Source organism: Ceratotherium simum, chromosome 7 (assembly GCF_057802395.1).
Source record: "Ceratotherium simum simum isolate JZ-2026a chromosome 7, ASM5780239v1, whole genome shotgun sequence".
Classification (NCBI taxonomy): Eukaryota; Metazoa; Chordata; class Mammalia; order Perissodactyla; family Rhinocerotidae; genus Ceratotherium; species Ceratotherium simum.
This window is the reverse complement of record NC_141906.1, coordinates 41,341,944-41,366,470: the sequence shown is the minus strand read 5'-3', so window position 1 is coordinate 41,366,470 and position 24,527 is coordinate 41,341,944. Positions and strand designations below refer to the sequence as shown.

Genomic DNA, 24,527 nt, shown 5'->3' with positions numbered 1-24,527 from the left:
GTAATAAATATAACCTGGAACTTATATATCTAAGAGGAGAGAGTGATTGTGCCTAAATCTCAAAAGCACCTTGCTCTCCCTCCCTCCATCCCTGCTGCCCCTGCCTGGAAGGTTCTTCCTCCATTCGCTTCCTTACCTAACCCTGTATACCAGGAAGTCTGCCCAGATCTCTGGTCTGGGTTAAGTGGCTTTCCTCTTTGCTCATGTAGTGCCCTGTTCAAAGATTGATCATAGCATTTAGTATACCACACTCTTGTCTCTTCAAATGTTTCCCCCATGATCCTCAGACTTCTTATTAGAAGAGGGACCTTGTCTTATTCATCTTTGTAGTCCTACCCACCAACACAGTGGCCAGCACATAGGAGTTCAATAAATGGTTGATGAAGGATAAAGAAAATATATTTTAATAGATTTACATCCCAAGTGTCACACTACCTAGATAGTGAGGTGAAAAGAGAAAGATTTAGGCAGAAATAAAGGTAGGCACATAAAGATTGAAAACATTAAATTAATGGCGAAGTACGTGGCTCACCTCCACCTGAAGCTGGGCTTCTCAAACTTTAATGCACCTACAAATCACTTATTTTATTCAAATGTAGATTCCCATTCTAGAGGTCTGGGGTGGGGCCCTAGATTCTGCATTTCCAGCAAGCTCCCAGGTGATGCTGGTTCTCTGTTTAGATTGGCTCATCCTGGGGCAATACTTTAGTATACTCCCCCTCACCCCTCCCAGGTCCTGGTTGAGAATTAGTATCATTAATAAGTGCTGTAGTGACTAATAAGAACTGTATTGTGAATGTGAACGGTGTGGAGGCCAACTCTGGACTACTCCTGCTCTACAAGGAAGCTTCAACCTTATACAATCCAAACACTCACAGATAGGGCAGGTATTAGCAACAGAAATTTTGAAAAGACTCTTACATAAAATTCAGGTTTCTCATTCTTGTGGATTCTTATAGCTTCAGCAACTCCAAGATTATAGGCAGCATTTTTTTGATTCCGTTCTCTATTAGCCAGACTTTTCATCTTTGAAGAAAAAAAAATCACATACTGAAATAGAGCCTTTAAAAATTTTAATTCTATTACATTAAAATAATCCAACCAATGGAGAGGATGTGGAGAAACAGAAACCCTCATACACAGCTGGTGGGAATGCAAAATGGTGCAGCCTCTATAAAAAACAGTATGGAGATTCCTCAAAGAATTAAAAATAGAGATGCCCTATGATCCAGCTGTCCCACTACTGGGAATCTATCCAACAAACCTGAAATCAACAATCCAAAGAGGCTTATGCACCCCTATGTTCATTGCAGCATTATTCACTATAGCCAAGAAGTGGAAGCAACCTAAGTGTCCCTTGACTGATGACTGGATCAAGAAGATGTGGTATGTATATATAATGGAATACTACTCAGCCACAAAAAAAAAGAAAAAATCGTCCCATTTGCAACAATGTGGATGGGCCTGGAGGGTATTATGTTATGTGAAATAAGCCAGAAAGAGAAAGACAAACACTGTATTACCTCACTCATATGTGGAATATAAACCAACACATGGACAGAGAAAACTGTATTGTGGTTACCAGGGGCAGTGGGGGTGGGGGGCGGGCACAAGGGGTGAAGGGAGACATATATATGGTGATGGACAAACAAAAATGTACAACCCAAAATTTCACAATGTTATAAACTATTAAAACACCAATAAAAAAAAATAATAATCCAACCAAGGTAGAAACCAGCCTTTTGGAGGCAATGGTACTTTCTGATGTCTTCATGTATTTACAAAAGTGGGTTGGGGAAGTTTTTTTATTTCCTGTTCTTGGGCTATAGGCACCACCTCTGTGGGGATCATAAGAAGGAATGGAAGTGGGGAGTGACATCAGCAACGTGGCAGAGTGAGATGTTCCCTTTGTCTCTTCCCCTCTGAAGTACAACTAAACAGACATTCATTGACCAACAGAGGATACCTACACAGCATAACAGGATACCTGAGAGACCCATGCAGCTATACATCTGAAGGTAAATGGACTGGGTCCCCAGCAAGCAGTGGAGATATATGAAAAACATGTGGAGATAAGGTGCCGGTGGGAATGCAAACTGGTGCAGCCATATGGAAAACAGTATGGAGATTTCTCAAAAAATTAAAAATAGAAATACCATACATTCCAGCTATCCCACTACTGGGTATTTATCCAAAGAACTTGAAATCAACAATCCAAAGAGACTTATGTACCTCTATGTTCATTGCAGCATTATTCACAATAGCCAAGATGTGGAAGCAACCAAGTGCCCATCAACTGATGAATGGATAAAGAAGATGTGGTATATATATACAATGGAATACTACTCAGCCATAAAAAAAGACAAAATTGTCCCATTTGCAACAACATGGATGGACCTTGAGGGTATGATGTTAAGCAAAATAAGCCAGACAGAGAAAGACAAACACTGCATGATTTCCTTCATATGCAGAAGATAAACAAACACATGGATAAAGAGAACAGATTAGTGGTTACCAGAGGGGAAGGGGGTTGGAGGTGGTCAAAAGGGGTAAAGGGGCACATATGTATGGTGACGGATAAAAATTAGACTATTGGTGGTGAGCACAAAGCACAGAAACTGATAAATAATAATGTACACCTGAAATTACACAATGTTATAAGCCACTATGACCTCAATAAAATAATTGGGGAAAAAAAAGAAGGAATGGAAAATTTCTTAAGTGGTTACTTATGATACCACGAATGCAGGAAAGGACAGTAGCGTCAATTGTTGGAGACCACAGAAATCTGGAGAGAGCAAATGTGAAGGTGCTACTGTGTCTTTGCTTGCTTGAGATAGGCCATAAATTTGAAGGGAAAAGCTTTGACCAGGATTATATTTTATCAGAAATCAAAAGTAAACCCATATAAATCCAGGACTTCCACCTTTAAATCTCAGTCCTGATGGGGGGAAAAAATCAGTGACATGTGCAAACATTCAGCTGCATGGATATTCATCCAAGAGTTGTTTATTATTAGTGAAAACTTGGACACAACCTAAGTTTTAGTCCAGCAGTAAGTAAATGATTAAATATAGTACAATACAGACATATGATGGAACATTTTAAATGGCGTTTCATAATCATGTTCTACTGTCCCATGTTAAACACTCTTTAATCAAGGTGTTGAACTACCTGCTGTTTGAAGAGAGCCTCTTGGTCCTTCAACATTTGATATTGCTGTATGAGTTGCTCATCTTCCATCTCTCTCCTCCTCCTCTCCTCACTGCAGTACAGTGGGGAATTTCGTTGTGCTCGTTGCAAACACACATAACACATTTCCTACAATACCAAATTTTAGGACAAATCAATTTTTACCTCTTACTTTTTTGCCTTCACATTCCCTTCACAAGCTCACCAAAGGCTGGGCATATCAAGAAGTATACTTTATAAAAGGATATATTAATTATATTAGCAAAATGAGATTTGCAGAGTGGCCCCCACAAATATTCAAAAGGATTTACTGAACTCTTAGTGATCAGAAGTGTTTATAGCAATTGAAAATGAGAATGAGATTTCCCAACTCTATTTCTGTTAACTAGTAGATTTTGACTAGTAGCTAGATTTATCAGAGTCCAGTTTTGGGTCCTGAGTACTTGAGCCATATCCATATATGAAAGAAAGAGCGATTCCCAGAACTCTCTCTGAGAAACAAAAGTCAGAGGAAGAGTCTGATTGGGTTTTGTTTGTTTGAAGACACTGTACCTGTCCTGCTTTATTATGATCCTGGCAAGCAGGGGCTGGAGAAATTTTAGGCTTCATTTCATTATCATTTTTCAGACAATCTGGAGATGATAAGCTATGAAAACAAGGCAACATTAATGTTTAATGCAGTCTGACATCTAGAGCAATAACTTTAGAGACAAGGATAAATATGAGAAAGAAAAATATCTCAGTGGTTTTCTTTAGAGCATCTATATGTATAGAGGTTAAGAACCAATGCTTTGTATCAGATAAACCTGGATTTGAATCCCAGCTTTTTTGCTTACAGGCTGACTGGCATTAGACAAGCTGGGTAATCTTGCAAAGTCTCAAGTACCAATTCTGTGAAATGGGGGTAAAAGTTATTCATTCTACAAAAATGTATTGATTGCTTACTATGTGCACTGTTCTAGACATGGGAGATTCAGTGAACAACAAAACACACAAACAAAAAAAATCCCTGGGGGTGGCCGGCCGGGTGGCACAAGCGGTTAGGTGCACACGCTCCCCTGCGCAGCCCAGGGTTCGCCGGTTCGGATCCGAGGCCCACGCCAATGCACCGCTTGTTAAGCCATGCTGTGACAGCGTCCCATGTAAAGTGGAGGAAGACAGGCACAGATGTTAGCCCAGGGCCAGTCTTCCTGAGCAAAAGAAAAAAAAAAGAGGAGGATTGGCATTGGAGTTAGCTCAGGACTGGTCTTCCTCTCAAAAAAAAAAAAAGAAAATTCCTAGGGGCTGGCCCGGCGGCACAAGCGGTTAAGTGCGCATGCTCCGCTGCGGTGGCCCGGGGTTCGTTCGTTTGGATCCCAGGTGCACACCGAGGCACTGCTTGGCAAGCCACGCTGTGGCGGCGTCCCATATAAAGTGGAGGAAGATGGGCATGGATGTTAGCCCAGGGCCAGTCTTCCTCAGCAAAAAAAGAGGAGGATTGGCAGAGGTTATTAGCACAGGGCTGATCTCCTTAGGAAAAAAAAAAAAAAACCCCTATCCTCATGGAATTACCATGCTGATGGGGACAGATAGCCAATAAACAAGATAAATAACTGAATAAGTGAATTCTATAGTATGTTCATAATATCCAAGCACTCAGAAAACAAGAAGGGAAGTTTTCCCAAATCCACAAGGAAAGTTAGATATTCCCTCCTCTGTGCTATTTCGTTTCCATCTCTGTCATAGCATTTATCCCAGTGAAACATAACTTACCGCTCTATGTATGTCTGAGTTTCCTGCTAGATTGTGAGTACTGGTCGTCTTTATGATCCCCGTCACCTAGCCCATAGAATATACTCAAGAATACTGAATGAAGGAATGAATGAATGCTTTTTTAAATTCCCTGCATCAAGATATGACTCGAAAATATATTTAGTAAAGTGCAACATAAAAAATACCAATGCATTACCCTTCAGGGTTCATATTCTTCCCACCACTCCCACTTCGCTCCAACTTGTTCAGCAAGCTGGCACTTGTCACTTTGCCAGGGGAGAGAGCTTGTCTATCTTGAATTCTTTTGGGTGATAAGATCTCTGTAGAATGAATGAAAGCGAGTTTCTTTTCAACTTTAAATGGGTGGTTTGTACTTAAGACAGATTTTTAAAACTCATAATTTTACCAGGGAAATTTTTCACATAAGATACACTTTCTTATCTTTAAATTATTGTCCCTTGCCCTAGTGTGGTTAAAATATATATATATATTTTTGCTGTATACTCATTACATGCAAAGCACTGGCTGGGCACTTTAGAAAATACAAAGAGGCAAGTCTTTGGCCTTAAAGATCTTTCATTAGATATAGTTGAAGAGAAAAATAAGATACAAACAAAAAACATGAGAGCTCTCATTTGTGGAGGTCTTCCTACACGTCAACAGTGCTAAGTGTTTTACATACATTGTGTAAATAGCATCTCAGGACAATGATGCAAAGCGTCTAAATCCCAAATGAATGGTGCACTCTTTAAGGGTCTGACATGCTCAGAGAAGAGAGAAGCCACTTCAGAATCCAGTGATGAGAGCAGTCTTCATGAAGGAAGTGAGATATGAAAAGGGTGCTAAGAGGTCAAGTGGGATTAGAATAGACGGTAAGAAAAGGCAGAGCATTCCAGGCAGGAGAAAAAGAGTGAACAAAAGCGTGAAGTCCGGGAAAAGCAAAGCATGTTAGAAAAACATGAATAGACGATTTTGCTCAAAGAAGGAGTCTGTAGGGAATAGTGACAGATGAGGCTAAAGAAATGAAAGCAGGTGAAGATTAAGCTACAAGTTTATATGTAATCCTGTAGGCCACACAATGCAAAACCAAGCCAATGTTTACCTGTTGATACGTTTTGTTTGGCCCAATCAGCATTTTTTTGTTTCAGTATCAATTAGTTGTCAACATTTAACAATCAACAGATTTCAGGATCTCCGCTTCTCTTGAAAAATCAGAAAATTTTATACCACCCTGCCCACGTTTCCACAAATCAACAATCTTCTGAGGGACAGTCCTCAAAAAGTAGTCTGGCAACCCCTGGGGATCCCTAAGAACCCTTCAAAAAGTCTTTGAAGTCCTAGCAGTTTCTTTATATATTTCAGCCAAACCAACATATCACAACAGATTAAATGAAGACACAGATATGAGAATGGAGCTATCTTCTATTAGGCCAGATATCAAAGATGTAAAACTACCACTCTTCATTTTTCATAAAAATTATTATTTATGCTAACATGTCTCCCTATCATGTTATCTCCAGCCCACTTCATGCATTTATGTCATCTGCCTGGACCCTGTAGGCATCTGAATTTTGACCCTTTAAGCAATGGGGAGCCAGCAAAGATCATAGTCTAAGAACCTGAGAGTAATAAAGTGGTAAGGTGAGATACAAGATTCCAGGAATAGAAGATGTTTGTTAAAAAGAAGAATACAGTGATTATTCATGAATCTAACTTTATTTACTTTGGGCCTAGGAGTTGCTAAGCAATATGGCTGGGCTCATAAGGAGCAGAGTGACAGATTATACCCAGAAACCATTGGCCTACCTCTGACGCCTTCTTCTTTGTCTGACTGGTCTTTTAATTTGTACTTCCTTTGTCTGTTCTTTCTACCTTCTTCTACAATGGTTTCCATAGGTGGTTTGTTCTCCATCTCCCTGAGCTCAATCCTAGGAACAAGCCAAGATGTTTGTCCACTGTGCTGGACCAGAATAGGTGAATATGTGAACTCTCATTCTGAGAAGCACCCCGGCTAGCTCACTGATTCTGAAATATGCCCACTTCTCTCAAGGGAGCGAGTGCTTTGATTTGCTGAGTACAAATCATGGACTCACTCTCTTTAAGGCTAAGTCTGGGAGCCAACCAAGACCTTCCCCTTCCTTACTGAGGGCTCAAAGGCAGCTCTTATTTGATACATTGCTTTGAAGGCCTAGATTTATGTTTTTGGTTTTGGTTTCAGTTTGAATTTATCTGTCTTTTCTAGTTCTGTAACCAGATGCAGTAGGGGTGACACAGTGAAAAGTGGTTGTTGGATAGCTTGAAGGCAAGGATTCATAGTCTAGTATGCAGAGTATGCCCAGAAATAACCATTTCTCTCCTCCCTCTTTCTCCTTCCCACTTCTCCATCCTCCCAGACAAGAGTGAGGACTTGCAAAGGCACAGTGGGAGAAGCAGTTTTTCTTTGGTCTTAGGTATGGAGTGCTGGGTTAGAGTTGGGAGTGGGGGGTGGTTCCAGTAAATTCAGGGGCCAAACTTCACATAAATAAAACACCTACAATTGTTTTGAGTATTTGAGTCTTCGTGTCTATTTCTAGGCTCTCTAACTGACAGGAGCCTCCCTCTCTGTTCCTTGACTCACTGCGATTATTTCCCTCCTGGATTGCTCAAGCCAAAATATGTCCAAAGGGACAGCCAAATTTGCCTTCCAAAATATAATCAAAATAAAACTATTTTGAATCCATTGATTTATTTTTAATGAGTAAGGCAACATGGTGCAATGGAAAGAACACCGAAACAGTCAGGAGCCATGGTTTTATTTCTGGCTTGGCCACTCAGTTGTGTGGCCATTTCATCTGCAAGATGAGGGAGTTCACCTAACTAATCTCTAAAGCTTAATCTGGCCCTCACACTGATGTGTGGAAAGATGCGTCATACAGGCCTTCCAGGAGGGAGTTATTCCAAACTAGCAAACCAAGAGAATGTCACAGACTCAAAAAAAACGTGAGAAAATAATACTCTGGGAAGCTGGTTATTATACCCCAAACTTCCTCCATAGTAGTTAATGGTACAGCTATTAAGATTAAGAACATGATTAAGAGCACACAATTTTTACATCTCTATAAAATGGATAAAATTATAACACATATCTCAAACAGTTGCAGTGAAGATTAAATATAAGAATATTGAGAAAATGCTTAACAATACTTGGCATCTAGTAAGTGCTCCATAGATTATAACTATTATTATCATTATCATTATTGTTATCATTATAATTATTATAATCATTGTCAGCAGCAGCCACCAGTAACACCCACTGCGTACTTGGGGTAAAGCTGTTCCTTTATTCTACCTTGTCTTTCTAACCCCTTCAGTGGTGAAAATCAGAGCTCACACAGGAGGTGGCTAGGCTACAGACAGAGGAAGAAGCTAGATCAGAGGAAGTGGTGGAACGGAGAGGAAAGCCCAGCAGGTGAGAATAATTTTACTAATATTGCAGGGACTAAGGTTGGTGGGAGGTAGTATCAGGGTTTCCAGGGAACTAAGAGTAGTTTAAAAAAGGAATATTCTAAGTGCCCAGTGTTTTTTAACTTAACTACATAAAGCGTATGCAATAAACTCTTCTTTGCTGGCGCACTGAGAGAGAGAGAGAGTACTAAAAGGAGCATGAGCTAAGAAAGGGTGTGAAGCCCTGCCCGGTTAGATCAATAGGCCAGCAAGGACTGCTGTGGAGCAAAGCACTGACCTTGGAAATGCAAGCACGCTGTTCGGCCGCTTCCCCAAGGCCTCTCTGCTAGACAACACCGAGTCCACAGTGCCAGGCCTCTGGAGGACAGGAACAGAGAAGGGTTATACCTGGGCTGTGGTCTAGGACACAGACAAATCAAAGCTACAGGCTGTCTCAGAGGCAAGGCTACCATGATACTCTTTATTGTTAATTTTGTTTAGTGCCTAAAGTCCAGAGCTTAAAAACCAATGAGGAATGATGTCATTTATCAAAGTAGTCACCCTGGGTAGTCACATACCAATACCATCGATGCTGCCTTTTCTCAAACTATTTCCTCTTTGGAAATTGCCTTCAGAGTTGATTGCTTCTTTTAGACATCTTTAAGAGGATAATTGACTTATTGAAACTATCAGGAAAATGAGCATGCTAGCTAATTCCACTCTTGACCCAAATAACTCTAAAATTGGGTAGTTAAGAGAGGGCTTTGGAGTCAGGCGGACTCATGCTCAACCGCCCACACTGATAACAACTATGTAGCCTTACACCTTAGGTATTTGGGGATAATAATTAGATCTAATTCACAGGATTTTTATGAGATACTGTATGTAAGTGGCTAGCTCATAATAAGCACTCAACAAATAGCAGCTATTATAATTATTACTACATTATATAATAATCACATTATTACATTACACTAGTACAGAATGATATATAAAATTATTATTTTTGGATTTAGGATATGGCTTACAAAAGGCTTTGAAGGGAATTCCCAAAAAGAGGTTTTAAAAATGTTTCCAGCAAAAGCAGCATCAGTGAAATAAGCATACAGCTTCCCAAGAGAACTATTCTGCAGGACAGCACTCAGGTTTAAGTTATGGGACATTTGGGGAAAAAACAGTCACTCTCACCGCTTTACAGTAGTTTCCCAAAATGTGTTTTATAGGTGTTAATGAGTATTGGATTAGTCTAAAGTTCCATGATCAAATACTTTCAGGCAGTTAAAGTGGCTTCTTTCCAGCCAGACTTCTCAGATCCTTTAACATGCCAATGTGCTTTGTGCCTCAGCCCATGAGGGTAATATATGCAGCAGTTCTCCATCTGCTTTGGCCTCCAAACCCTTTTTTCATAGAATATCTCTCAGAACTAGTTCTTTTGGAAAATGCTCCTTAAAACTTATGTTTTAGAATGCAGTAGGCCAATTAAAATGTTATCTTCTCTCTCTCTCTCTCTCCTTTTTTTTTTTTTTTGCTAAGGAAGATTTGCCCTGAGCTAACACCTGTTGCCAGTCTTCCTCTCTTTGTATGTGAGCCGCCACCACAGCATGGCCGCTGACCCAGGAGGAGTATAGGTCCACTCCCAGGAACTGAACCCAGGCCACCTAAGTGGAACGTGCCAAACTTAACCACTAGGCCACTGGGGCTGGCCCTATCCTCTCTTTTAAACACATATTGAAGCTACCAAGTTCTGTAGAAGCCTGAAGTTTAGAGATGGGCCACTGCTTTGGCCTTGCTCTGGTTTTGCAAACCTTGCTTTGTGTTTTCATGGAAAAGAGAGGTTATACCTGTGTGTGTTTCCATTTTCCACACACAGAGTTGGCATCTCTCTTAAAAATCCTGTACAAAGCCAGATTGTGGAGAAAACACCAAAAGCCCCATTATATACAACTCCATCTCCTAAATCCCCATCCCAGAGCTCCATGAAAGGAGAAATTAGAGGGTAGGATTAGACCATATTTATAGCCTTTCATTTTATAGTGTTTTCACAAAATTCAGGCTTTTGCTCTATGGGACACAGGATTATATAATATATATAATATATACCAATTATATAATACATACCAATTTTGTTAGTTCCCAGAGCTGCACCTAAGGCACATTAAGTATTCAATTAGTCCTGTTGATTGACTATTCCATTGCCTTTTTTTTTTTTTGTGAGGGAGATCAGCCCTGAGCTAACATCTGTGCTAATCCTCCTCTTTTTGCTGAGGAAGACCAACTCTGAGCTAACATCTATTGCCAATCCTCCTCCTTTTTTTCTTCCCCAAAGCCCCAGTAGATAGTTGTATGTCATAGTTGCACATCCTTCTAGTTGCTGTATGTGGGACGTGGCCTCAGCATGGCCGGAGAAGCAGTGCATCTGTGCGTGCCTGGGATCCGAACCCGGGCCGCCAGTAGCAGAGTGTGCGCACTTAACCACTAAGCCACGGGGCCGGCCCTCCATTGCCTCTTAAACTCTGCTATGTCCAACTTAGCATGAAGGTCACACCAGCTACTTAATGGTTAATAACGGATTATGAAATTTCTTCCACGACATAGCAAATTAAAAGCTAAAGATACATTTCCATGACTTGAATTAGATCTTATTGTAGACTTTCATTAAAATAAAGTAATATAACCAGCAAAAAAAGAGTAATTAGGAAGTCTGGCTTGAACTCCAGTCTACCACTTATCAGCACCCTGACTTCAGGCTTCCCACATAACCTCTTTGAGCCCCCATTTATCTCATTTGTAAAATCAGGATGGTAATAATACCAGTTTTATGATGTTTTGAGACTCAAATGAAATAATGTGTGGAAGGACTTTTTAAACTACAAGGTACTATAAAATGTTCAGAATTATAGAAGTGTCTATTACTATTTATATTTTTCAGTTGGCATTGACTCAAAACTTAGTCAAGTTCCTTTGCCCTTCTAACCTTTTCGTCAAAGAGTTAAGCATCTATAAACAAGCATTTCTTTGCACTTGTGGTAACTGCCCTTTAAAATTTGTCAACCTGAGTTTTTATTAATGATGACACAATTATAGATGATTCAGAGCTACTCGGGAGAGAAGTTAAGAAAAGGAAACATTAATTTACATTTGCTAGGGCTTTCGCCAACGCCCCACTTCCATCCATTGTACAAAGGAAGTCCTTATAAAATCTCATCTTCACTCTGCCGTCTCTGATCACGAGGACCCCAATTCCTTTGAATGTAAACTCCACATTTTGTTTGACGGAAATGGATCGAGATAAAAAAAGCAACGTCTCCTTCACACATCCTTCCACTGTATCCCTGTTAAATGGACCCTCCAGGGATATCATGACAAAATTAAGCGGAACAATTGGGATATCACCTAGAGGAGAAAAGGACAGTTGGGGGGGGGGGAGGAAGTGGAAATTAAAACAAAGACATATCATATACACGCACAAATAATTTTCTGATTCTCACTCAATACACAAAAATAGAATTGTCCATGTGAAGCCTTTAGTTGTAACATTATTCCTACAGACAACTGACACTGCTGGTTATTAACAGACAGTAGTCAATATGATTTTCCCTAAAAGTATAATGTTTTTTGGTCAAAATAAGAACAATTAGCTTTCTAAACAATATTCCAGACAAGATTTTTATTTTCTCGTGGAGACATAATAATAGCTAACTGCTTCTCTTCATCAGAGGGTTTTCTGAATTTGTCAGCCCCTTATCTTTCAGGACATGTTGCAGCAATACTTGCCTATCTCCTCTAGTTATCATATAATTTTTAAATGATTATAAATATCTACAAATGTTGTGTGTTGAAAATATAGTCATCTTCACTAGAAGTTACCTTTCAAATGAAATTGGGTCTTATCAGAGGATATCAGACTGGATGACTTGCAGAAAGCTTTTCCTCTCTAATGAGCCCATCAATGACATTGCGATAGAATAGGACTATATCTAGCTTGAAGGAAGCACAGGGTCTATTCTACTAGAACAGATATAGACGCTATGCAAGGCCCACAAGTCAGAAAAGGAGGTAAATAGCAAAGATGATCAACATGATAAATCCAAAGAGAGACAGTAAACAAGGTCCACTGATAGAGGAAGAGGATAGAGAGAAGATAAGAACATTCTAAACATTCATTCAGCAAGCATTAATTTATAGCCTTTCAAATGTCCGATACTGCTGGATGATGAGGATTAATAGGTCTACACTACAAGAGCTTCCCTATATTAGCCCAGGTCTCCTGCATAATTTAGCAGTGATTCTATACCACCTCCCTCCATTTCATTTTTTAAAATAAATTTCCTAAAAGAGAAGGCTATGTTGCTTGCCTCTAGATTCTCCCCTCCCATTCGCCCAGTGTCTCTCTGCAATCTCTTCAGTTCACTAATCTCAGCAAGAACACTGTCATCTCATGATGGGCAAGCCAATGAATACGTTGCAAATCTTTTTCTCATGACCTCTCTTAACTTCTGTTGACCATGCCCTCTCTCTTCTCTTGTATCCATGGCAGCACTTCTGGTTCTCCAGTTTCCTCCTCCTTAGTCTCCTTTGCTGGCTTCCTTCCTCTTCTACTTCTTATAAGACAGTGGTTGGTTTTGTTGTTGTTGTGTTTTTTTTCCCACAGGATTTTGTCCCTATCTCCTCTTCTTACTTTATATCATCTCCTGAGTAAACTTATCCAAATCTTGACCTCTAGTCTCCACCCCTCTCCTGAGCTCTGCAATCATCTCTACCTAAATATCCCTATAGGAATCTCAAATTCAACATGTCCAGAAGCAAACTTATTAGTTTATTTGCCACCACAAGCTGCCTTTCCCCCTTCTTTCCCTATAGCTGTTAATGGCATGAGCATCCGTCTATTCTCCAAGAAATCTGAGTCATCCTAAATACCTTCCTTCCTCTTGCTTCCCAGTACTCTCAGCTGGTAACCGAATACCATCAGTTCTACATATGAAATGTCGCATGAATAGATTCCTTCGTCTTCCTCCTGATTGCCTTGCCTTCATTCAGGCTTTTACCATATTTTACCAAACTACTGTAATTAAAAGAGCTATCTTCCTAAACTAAAAGCTGGACCAGTACAGATAATTCCCTGATCAAAAACTTGCAATGGCTCCTCAGTGCCTACAGGATGAATTCCAAAGTCCTTATCACACCATTTAAGGCCCCTCACAGTTTGACCCCTACCAACCAGTTTTGTCTTACCTCCCTCCATTTGCCTCCACAATCATATGCCCTGACCACACAAAAGTACTCGTTACTCCATTAACAGAGTTCACTCTTTCCCTTATTCTTCACTGTTCCTGAAATATCTTCCATAGCTTCTCTGCCAGCAAAGTCCTATCATCCTTTAAGACCTCCTGGCATGTCATCTTCCTAAACCTCTCCAAGCAGAGTTAGGCCTGTTCTCCTCTGGGCTCCCCTGGCATTTGATGCAGTTCTGATCAATGCTACTTTCACAGCATTTAATCTCGTTGCATCATTTGCTTATATATTTGTCTCCTATGCTAGATTCTGAGCTCTTCAAAGCAAGGACCAATAATCAGACCAAAGCAATAAGACCAAAGCAAGGTCTTAATAGTCTTTAAGAATCACTGTATAATGTTTGATTAGTTATCTAGTTAATTAATGATGAAGAATCATAACCCCAAAACTAAACTCTGCACAGAATTGTTCTTGTGAATGAATTCAATCCTATATGTTTAATTCTGGAATTTCCTCAACCTTGTAAAAAAATTAATTATAGATCTAAACTACTTTTTTGGACTACAATACAAGATCCAAGATTGAAAATAAGCTCAATTCTAAGGCACAAATGTTTTTGCAAAAAAAGTTGGCTTTATTTTCACTTCATTTGGTAGGTTTTTGATGAATTAGGATGTTATATTTCTTCTCTCCTAAAACTGTAAGTAAAAATGGCTGAAAAGTCCATCAAGCCCACCATACAGAATATATGTATAATGACTTCTAAGTATAGTTAGTTGGTATTTGGTTTTTCCAATATATCATTTTTTGGTAGAAAGTTACTCTGAAAATTAACTTGCAAGGAAGTTAACATAAAGGGAAGTTTTAGCCTTTTCACCTGCCGGCATTAGGGGTACACCGTCTCTCTTCATCCAGGTATGAGTCTGATGCAGGAGGGGATGATAAGGAAGATCACAAGGGACACAGCCAGAAATCAGGAAGGAAGCCCCAAAGGCCTCTAAGTAACCAGGGCAGGTGTCACAAAGTCCACACAGTAACGCTGGAATGTCAGCGTCCTGTGGCAGGCATCACATCTGTTTTGTTTACCACTATATCTCAAGCACCTGGAACAAGGCCTGACACATAGTTGGCCCTCAGTAAATATTTGTGGAAGGAAGGAAGGAAGGGAGAAAGGGAGGGAGAAAAAAAAGAGAGGAAGGAAAGAAAGAATGATTTTACAATGTGAGAAGTATACAAGGTATTACATCTTTATGGAATTATTAATCTTCTAAATTTTGAATTTTAATAATTTAAATTATATATATGCTAGAAACACAGTGATCTTTTTCACAGCTGATACTGTGAAAAAGTACTGTCATTCTCCCCCCAACTGTCATTCTCCTAAACAAAGGCCCTAATTAACTTTCTCTTCTTTCTAACTACTTTTAATTTCTGACAATCTGAAATATGAATAAAGTCTGCACAACTCTGTGATGTGGCTTTGATATAAACTTGCCTTTATGTCACATAAGGTCTTCTCATGCCTGCCTCTACAGGAAGACTGTATATTATTTCCTACCTCAGACACTCCTTCTGCCAAGGGTCCACATAAAAAGTGCGCCCCTCAAATCAGAAACAAATAAAGCAGCAACTGGCCAAGCTTTGCCCTTTCATTTTCATCCCCAGGCCAGTCACCTTCTGGGAAAGCCTTAAATATTGAAAAGATTTACCAGGAGTATATACTTTGTTTTGTTTGAGCGCATGGATCTGTACTAACTTCTCTGCCATGATAAATATGGGCCTCTGAATTAGGATAAACTTCTTGTTTCCCACTTCCAGCTTTTGTCTCATGAAAGTAAAAGTTCCAAGTCCTGGAATCTGAACCCCCTGAAACGCAAAAGAAGGGGGAAAAAAAGAACAACAAACAGAATTCACTGAAGGGGTAAAGAAAAATAATCCTTAGTACTATTATACAAAAAGCATGAAGAAAATTAAGCTTAGGCCTTAAAAATTCAATGATCTCTATGATCTCTTATAGCTATAGCATTTTATGACTCTAAGTTTTCAAGTAAGTTTAGTATAAAATGTAATATATTAATCCATGATGCTTGTCTGACATCAGATCCCTCGTCTCCATGTCATTCAAAGGCTGTAAGGACTAAGAAAACTTAGTCCTCAGCTACTTTCAATCTATATCTAAGATTACTTTTGTCCTAAATTTTGTGACACTCTAAATTTTAATCATGTGCCATTGGAGGGAGGGAATTTAAGGAGTCATGAGAATCTCTGCTTTCTCATTCCCTCTTTTAGGTTTTATGTCTCTCACTTAAAATCAGACAGCCCAGCATTCAAGGCATATGCTGCAGTGTGGCGTTCTTCACTGATAGGTAGAAGCAAATGCTTTTGGCTCTCAAACTGGGTCTCTGTCTTCCTGGAACTATCAATACACCAAGGGTTACAAACTCAAATGCCTACATGGGCCAAGAAAGAAGTCAAGGGAGTGATGATAGCCAGCAGAGACATGGCGGCTAGAGAGTGCGTGCCCCATGGGGGCATGGGGAGAGGAGAGCCCATTGTCAGCTACAGCCAAGCCTCACTACACAGCAATGGAAAACTGGTATTGTTAAATCTGCTGATTTTTTGAGGAAAAAATCCAAAAATTTATATAAACTCTCCCAATTTTAAGTAGTGATGACTAATTCAAATTATCAGACCAAACAAAATACGTCTGAAGGATAAATTCAGCCCAAGGGCTAACATATTGGGACCTCTGAGTAGGGTATAAAAGTTCCACAATCTCCCAGCTCCCTCCAAACTCCACAGATCTCTGTCCAGTCCTATGGCACCAAACTCAAAACTTGACATGAGGAAACAGCCCAGCCCTGGGCAAAGTTTCTCATTTTTGGCAAGTTGAGTTCAGTCCTTGTCTTATATTTCAGTTAAAATCCATTCCCTGCAAGGAGGCAAGACAAGAAGCATTATATCCTTCGATAGCTATGTCGTCTCATCTAGTTCCTCTACACACACCCAGGCTGAGCAGTGCTGCACTTTGTATCACTAGAAGAGCAGAACTTACAAATCCATTACCTAAGGACAAAAATCCATGTTTGTTAAATCTACTAGCCACAAGTTCTAAGCATGAGCATCATAAAATCACAGGACTGAAAGTCAAACTGGGTGGCTCTAAAGTCTGCCATCCTGCTTCCAGCAAAATTATATGAGACTGAGGAGGAAAGATCCTTTGGACTCCTACATTAAAATTAAAGTATAAATCCTACCTTATGTAGGGACAGCTGCCGTTCCACAAATTCTGACACATTCCCCCAGATAGTAGAGACTTCTGAAATTCAAAGAAAACCAAAAATAATTTATGTAAGCACCCATGCAATAGTATCTTAGTGCTAATAAATAAAAATGTAAATATAAAATGCAGAATCAAATAACAGTGATTCCTAAATAATTTAGAATTAACAAAATAAGGTCATTTCCCAAAGTTAATTTTTATGGTAACTAAAGCTTACCCCTTTAAGTTCCAAAAATGTGATTAAAAATAACAATAACATGGGGCTGGCCTGGTGGCGCAAGATGTTAAGCGCACGCGCTCCGCTTCGGCAGCTGGGGTTCACAGGTTCGGATCCCGGGCGCGCACCAGCGCACTGCTTGTCACACCATGCTGTGGCAGCGTCCCGTATAAAGTAGAGGAAGATGGGTACAGATGTTAGCTCAGGGCCAATCTTCCTCGGCAAAAAAAGGAGGGGAGGAGGATCGGCATCGGATGTTAGCTCAGGGCTAATCTTCCTCACAAAAAAAATAAATAAATAAAAAATAAAGGATTTTTAAAAAATAATAACAATAATAAATTTTTGAAGGAAATCTTTCTAGAATAAAGGGAACTTTGTCACACATTTCCCTTTATTCTATAAACAGAGTTAACCAAGTATAATATAGCCTTTTCTTAATGACCCATTCAACAAGCATTTATCATGTATCTACTCTGCGCCATCTGATTAATATGAATATTCATTCTTATACCATTCTATAACTCAAAAATTAGGCCAAGGACCCCAAGGCATGAAAGGCTGTTGTCTGTGCATTTGCTGTCTCTATACTTCTATTTTTGTTTAATTCTTTTTTGGGGGTGGGGGTCCTCTTTATAGAGACTCTGTGTGTGTGTGTGTGTGTGTGTGTGTGTGTGTGTGTGTGTGTGTATCATCATTCTGCACTGCCCTGCCCAGATGATACACTCCATGAGAGCAGGGACGTAAGCTGTTTTGTGCACTGAACCTTTGTGTACTTTGAACAGTGAGTAGCAGGTAATAGCCTTCAATATTTTTTAAATGTCTTATGCCCATATGACATCATTACTAAACCTATGAAGCAATAATTTTTTTATTGAGATACAATTGACATATTATATTAGTTTCAGGTATACAACATAATGATTTGATATTTGTATATATCATGAAATGATCACCATATTTTTGCTTAATTCTGGACTTACTTTTCATTTTCATTCTCAATTGTCACTGTTAGACTACCAGCTGTCACCTCTCTCTGCTGCTAGTGCTCTGCAGGCCTCCTGCCCATTCCTAATTCACTGCTTCTGATCTGCTGTGTTCTTGATTTCAACAAATATACTAACACTATGTCTAAAATAATCATTTTAAAAACCAGAAATTTGGGGGGGCTGGCCCTGTGGCATAGCGGTTAAGTGCATGCACTCCGCTGCTGGCGGCCTGGGTTCGGATCCCGGGCGCGCACTGATGCACTGCTTGTCAGGCCATGCTGTGGCAGCAGCCCATATAAAGTGGAGGAAGATGGGCACAGATGTTAGCCCAGGGCCAGTCTTTCTCAGCAAAAAGAGGAGGATTGGCATGGATGTTAGCTCAGGGCTGATCTTCCTCACAAAAAAAAAAAAAAAACAGAACTTTGGGTAGGGGCTCAAGGGGCTTTCCTTTGAATCAGTGCATAAACTTAGCATTATCTGCTTTGAATGACCAGAGGGAGGCCTTCTATGTTTATTTTCTTGTTCTGAGCTGTGTTCCAAAAAATGGGTAGAAAAATAAGTAGTTGCCAATGACTAAAGTGTTAATGTGTGATATCAAAGTATACTCTAGGTATAACTAATATTTAGAAATACAGAAAACTATGTCTGTGTTGACATCTCCATCCAAAGCCTAATCATGTGTATTAAAGATACTTTCCAATGAGGAACTCTTTGCAAATCAAGAGTGTTATGTTTTAGTTCTCAAAATAAAAGATCAAGAACAGTGACATTTCGAACCAGCCCTGATGGCCTAATGGTTAAAGTTCAGCTAGCTCCGCTTCAGTGGCCCAGGTTCTGTTCCCAGGCGTGGAACCACACCACTCACCTGTCAGTAGCCATGCTGTGGCGGCCACTCACATAGAAGGACTTACAACTAGAATATACAACTATGTACTGGGGCTTTGGAGAGGGAAAAAAAGAGAGAGAGAGGCAGATTGGCAATAGATGTTAGCTCAGCGTGAATCTTGGGGAAAAAAAAAGAACAGTGACATTTACCAGGTTGCCACTTCAGGTCATAGATGCAGTCAGTGACAAAAGACCAATTCTTTCCTCACTTTGAAAACTGCTTAATTTATTGGTATGACTTTTTTTTCTAATGGTTTAAACCAGTACCTAAAGCAGGGAAATTGCAATCTTTTAATTCCAGTACATCAGGGTTATAAATATTTTCAATAATATGCCAGGGAAAGAGCAGATTAGGCAAGGAGAAGTTGTAGGGACTCTCATGGGCATCTGGGAACAAGTTGGGTGATAGGAATTCACTCGTCCACCAAGAAAACTAGGGCTGCGTGCTATGGTGAGCCAAGTGACAAGATTCTGCCCTTCGCTTTAAATCATGGATATACAGTTTACTATAATCAGGTATTTCCTCTATTCTGCCTCATCCTACTCTAGTCCCTACTCCTTCCCACCCCCATAGACAAAAGAATTCTACTGCTGGCTGCTAAAAACTAAGAAGGTCTTTCAACCAGTCCCAATTGTATACTGAATTAAAATTTTCGTCACGACCAAAATTGTCATTGATTCACTAATAAAACAGAATCTCAATATCCAGATTTACATGGAGACCTTTCGAAGTTATTAAGTCAAAACTGTTAAGTCTTTCACCTAGACTCATGATATGCAGCTCAAATTTCAGGAAAACAATCTACACCAAAAGGAAATGATTTAATTAGGGCCAGGAGAAACTATATAGCTTGCAACCAAACCCTAGTGAAAAGACTTGACTGAGCTTAATTGGAAATTTGAGGATCATCTTTCTTCATTTGAATGATACATTCAAGTCTACCGCATTGTTTTACTCTATAAAATCTGATAGGCAAAGTTATATAACAGCAGAGTTTATTATTCTAAACTGAAATTTGCTATTTCTTAATGAAGAAAAAGGAAAACATGCACGTCATTCCCTTTAGGAGGTTATAGGCCCCTGCAATTCAATTGGAATAGATTTGGAAATCTTACAGACTATGATTTCTAACTTTGACTTTTCTGAGATCCCAAAGTGTCAGAGAGACTATCACTAAATCTCAAAACAAAAAGAATTTTAATCCAGTCTAAAAAGCAAATTAAAAAATATGCTACTTTTATATTTTAAGGAAAGCTGGGGTTATTATTTATTTTAATCAAACACTGAAACCAAGAATCACTATTATAAAGAAATAATCCCTGGATATACCTTCTATATTCAGTTCAACCTTCATTTGGCTTCAAATTCTAAACATTTTGTGCATTCAAAACCATATTTTTAAACACTGCCAAGTAGCAGGAATGCTGTATCTTATATATGATCATTATAAAAAAGGACTAAACGCCCATTACATAAATTATAGAATATAGGCTTGAAATAGATATTAATATCAAAAAATAAAAGGTAAGTTCCCTGACTTTATAAAACATCTTCTAAAATTAAAATACTGATATACAACAGAGCAAAATATTATAGAGTAATGTGAACACAGAAACCTATTCCCAGAGCATAGTGCAGTGGAAAGATCAGTTGCTAGCTGTGTAGTCTTCAATAGTTTCACCCAGTTCACATCTGTAAAATGATGATGGAACCTTCTAAGTACTATAATTAAATAACATTAAACTTTGGTGAAACATACCGAAGCAGCAGGATTTAACATATACAACGAAGAAAAGTTAATTTATGTGTTTTGCTGAGATGGGGGTTTATCCTTATCTCCTTTACAATGAGTCACTTGTAAAAGTTAAGAAGTAGTCATTTGCCTTCTGCTTCTGTCATTCAACCAATAAAGCTCTTGCTGAAGTAACCAATGGTCTCCTTGTCAATAAATTCAATGGACATGTTTAATTTTCACCTCTGTGACCCCTCAGTCATATCTGACGCTGGTGACCACTCCCTCCTCCTTTAAGCACCTCTCCTCTTGTCTTTTGTGTCACTACTCTCTCCTGGGTTTTCTTCCTACCTCCCTGCCATTTCTTCTCAGTCTCCTTTGCAGGCTCATCTTTCTCAACCAGGCCATCAAATCTTGGAGTTTTTCAAAGTACAGCCCTAGGCCTTCTGTTTTCATTCTATACTCTCTGCTTAAGCAGTCACATCCGTGCTCAGGGCTTTAATGACCACCAATATGCAGAGGACTCCCAAATGTTTATTTAGAAGGCCAGACACCCTCTGCCTTTTGAAGTTCTGGATGTGTGTAACCAACTGCCTATTTGGATATCTCACAAAGACACTCAACTTGCTCAAAACCAGGATCTTCCTTCCCTTAAATCTTGTTCTTTATTCAGGGTTTCCATCTCAGTGAAGGGCACCATTATCTATCCAGTTACATAAGCCAGGAACTCAGAAGTCATCCTTGAGACTTCCCTTCTCTCTCACTCTCCATATCCAGTTCATCACCATAATCTGTAATTTTAACACCAAATAGCCTTTCAGTCTGTCCACTTCTCTCCATTTTGCCAATTTAGACCAAGCTACCTTCACTCTCACTTAGGTTACTGTTGTAGACATGCTTTACCCTCCAATTCATCCTCCACATTGCAACCAGAACAATCTTTTCAAAACACAAACTTGATCATGATATTCAACTCCTCCTTTAGCTCCACTCAAAACAGTTAATGGCTTCCCATCAGGCTTATCATAAAGGCCGACATCTTTAATATGACTTGCAAGGCCCTGCATAACCTGACCCCTCCCTTTCTCTCCAGCCTCCTTTAGAACACACTCCTTCCTGCAGCTGTAGAGCAGCCATATTGACCTTTCAATTCCTAAATCACACCATGCTCCCTCCCACCAAGAGCTTTTGCTCTTGGTATTCCCTCTGCCAAGAGCACTCCCACCTCCCCTCCACTCCCTACCCCACTGATCCGTTTCACCTACTTAATTCCAACTCACTCTTCATATCTCAGCTCAAATCTTCCCTTCTTTGGCAAATCTTAACACACACCCCCATTCTCACCCTCATTAAAAGTTCTCATTGTGGGGCCGGCTGGGTGGCACAAGAGGCTAAGTGCACGCGCTCCACTGCAGCGGCCCGGCGTTCACCGGTTCGGATACCTGGTGCGAACTGTTACACTGCTTGGCAAGCCATGCTGTGGCGGCGTCCCATATAAAGTGGAGGAAGATGGGCACAGATGTTAGCCCAGGGCCAGTCTTCCTCAGCAAAAAGAGGAAGATTGGCAGATGTTAGCTCAGGGCCAATCTTCCTCACAAAAAAAAAAAAAGTTCTCGTTGTACCACACACCTCCTCCTTGATAGCACTTACTTAATTGTAAATTTATATTGATTTCTGTGATTATTTGGTAAATGTGTATCTTCTCCACTATATTGTAAATTCCAAGGATTTGCTCACCATCAGTTCTCTAGTGCCCAGTACATAGTAGGTTCTCAAAATTACTTGGATGAATAAATTATATATAAATTTATAAATATGGCAAATATTTTTTAAATCCATAAAACCATTATCTTTAATGCTTCTTTTAGAATTATTTTAACAGGAAAAAATAGGAGTGATTCCGGGAAAGAGAAAGAAGAGGCATCTACTCCTATTTATTTTGTCTCCTAAAATCATTTGGCTAAAGCCTAGGCAACATTCCTATGTTACAATGACTTGATAGTAATAATAGCTTCCATTTCTAGAGCACTTTTCTTCCCAAGGGCTCCTATCACTTGCAGACAGACCTCAGTGTCACTTTGGGGTGACTCTTCTAAGAAACTATGCTTTTAACTAAGGCTAGTAAGTTTTCTATGAGAAGCTGCCAGGTCTTCTTCCAAACACCAGTTCTTTTTATGTTCATCTCACTTTTGTAACACAATCCCAAGATATCAAGGGGAATAAAAATAGCCGTGTTTTTTCATGAACTCTGAGAAGGAGCCTGTTTGAGGTGGTTGTTTTTAGCTAACATTTATTGAGCACTTATTCTGTGCTAGTCCCCAAGCTAAGAGCTCTATATGCATGATCTCGTTTAATCAAAACCCTCAGCTGGCCGCTTTCCCTCATTAAGGCAGTCAATAAAGAAACTGTCTCTGGGCATCCAGCATGAGCCTGCTGTGATTATCAGCTGGTTGCCAAGGCAACACGGACAATCCAGCCCAGCCAGAGCCAGGCGATAGGAAGGAGGTCTTTCGCCTCTTCTCCGAGCAGGTGAAGGTTCAGCCCCCAGGGCCTTGCCCCATGTCGCTTACCCTCCTGACTCAGCGAGGGCAGTGTGGGCAGCACCTGCCTGCCCAGGTCCTGCACTGAAGGGGCGATGGTGTCCAACATCTCCAGTCCCCCGTCGGCTCGGTGCTGGGTCCTCAATGGGTCTCTTTTCTTCCTTCTTTATACGGAGTTTGTACAGAAGTGATCTTCCCACCCTCCAGCCCCCTCTGCCCAGAGCTTTGGATGTGCCTTAAAAATAAAAATTACCAAATCTTAATTTTTTTCTTTCTTAAATTTAAACGTTGCTTCTCGCTGTTCCTCCCCACGCTCTGCCTCTCCCTAAAAGGGTCCCACCACAGGAACCCGGAGAGCTGTCCGGCGCCGGAATCGGAGTGTGCAAATCCAAGCCCTCGGGGCCACTGAGCTCAGTGAGAGGGTGAGTCTGAGCCGCGGGCGGAGGAGAGGCGCCAAGGGAAGGTAGGCCAGCCGACGGCAGGGCGGGGCGCGTTGCTAGGACGCGGCAAAGGCTCGCTCCGTTGCTAGGGCGTCAAAGTAGGGCCTCAGCCCCGCCCCCTAAGATGGGTCTGGGCCCCAGGTTGCCCGGGTGATTTGGGAGCTCAAGGCAGGGAGGTTGGGAAGTAACTTAATGTTTTTTAACTTTGTTTTTTCTCTCCCCTCTTACTCTGGGCAGCGAAGAGACTTAGTGGCTTTTGTAATCACCTTGGACAAATCTAGGAATACCTTTTGCCCCGAGTGATGGACATTTGAGTCTCCGGATCTGTTTGAGAGTTTGAGTTTGAGCTGGAATATGTTTCTCGGGTTTGGTTTTTCCTGGGCTCCCCTCCTAGGAAATGGAGGGCTGGAGGATTGGGGAGGGAGTTAACTTTTTAAAAATTACAGTCATGTTTTTTTTCCTCCCTATAAGCTTCACGAATCTCATCCTGCAGAACTGTTTTCATACTGTCCTCTCTGCTGATGATGAATTATCACAAAGTGAACACACCCATCTAAACCCCCTCCAGGTCAAAAAATAGAACTCTTTCAGTACGACAGAAAGGCACATTAACCCCTCTCCAGGCATTATTCCAACAAATACTATGAATTCGTTTTGCCTGTGTTTGAACTTTGGGAATCATACACGTAGTGTGTCTTCTTTTGTGTGTGGCTCTGTCACTCAACATTACATTTGTGAGATTCCTCCCTGGTTTCTATAGTAGCAATTTGTTCATTTTCACTGTTGTATATTATTCCTTTGTGTGAATATGGGACTATTTATTTATCCATTCCACAATTTGTTC

At 40.2% G+C, this 24,527-nt stretch overlaps 1 protein-coding gene across 2 annotated transcripts in view; it reads right to left on the bottom strand.

Annotated features, from left to right (window-relative positions):
- Positions 1-23,420, bottom strand: part of CCDC81 (coiled-coil domain containing 81) — a 35,259-nt gene extending 11,839 nt beyond the window's left edge. Inside the window, exons 1-10 of one of the 2 annotated variants that reach the window (XM_004434082.3) lie at positions 23,274-23,420; positions 16,857-16,918; positions 15,309-15,465; positions 11,504-11,760; positions 8,666-8,745; positions 6,751-6,872; positions 5,141-5,264; positions 3,745-3,838; positions 3,175-3,321; positions 922-1,026 (exon numbers count right to left, since the gene is read on the bottom strand). In XM_004434082.3, the coding sequence (XP_004434139.1) occupies positions 922-1,026; positions 3,175-3,321; positions 3,745-3,838; positions 5,141-5,264; positions 6,751-6,872; positions 8,666-8,745; positions 11,504-11,760; positions 15,309-15,465; positions 16,857-16,918; positions 23,274-23,352 (1,227 nt within the window). In that variant the 5' untranslated portion in view covers positions 23,353-23,420. The remainder of the gene's footprint in view (positions 1-921; positions 1,027-3,174; positions 3,322-3,744; positions 3,839-5,140; positions 5,265-6,750; positions 6,873-8,665; positions 8,746-11,503; positions 11,761-15,308; positions 15,466-16,856; positions 16,919-23,273) is intronic. The other variant, XM_087434020.1, reaches the window with a different exon arrangement.
- Positions 23,421-24,527: the final 1,107 nt, after the last annotated feature.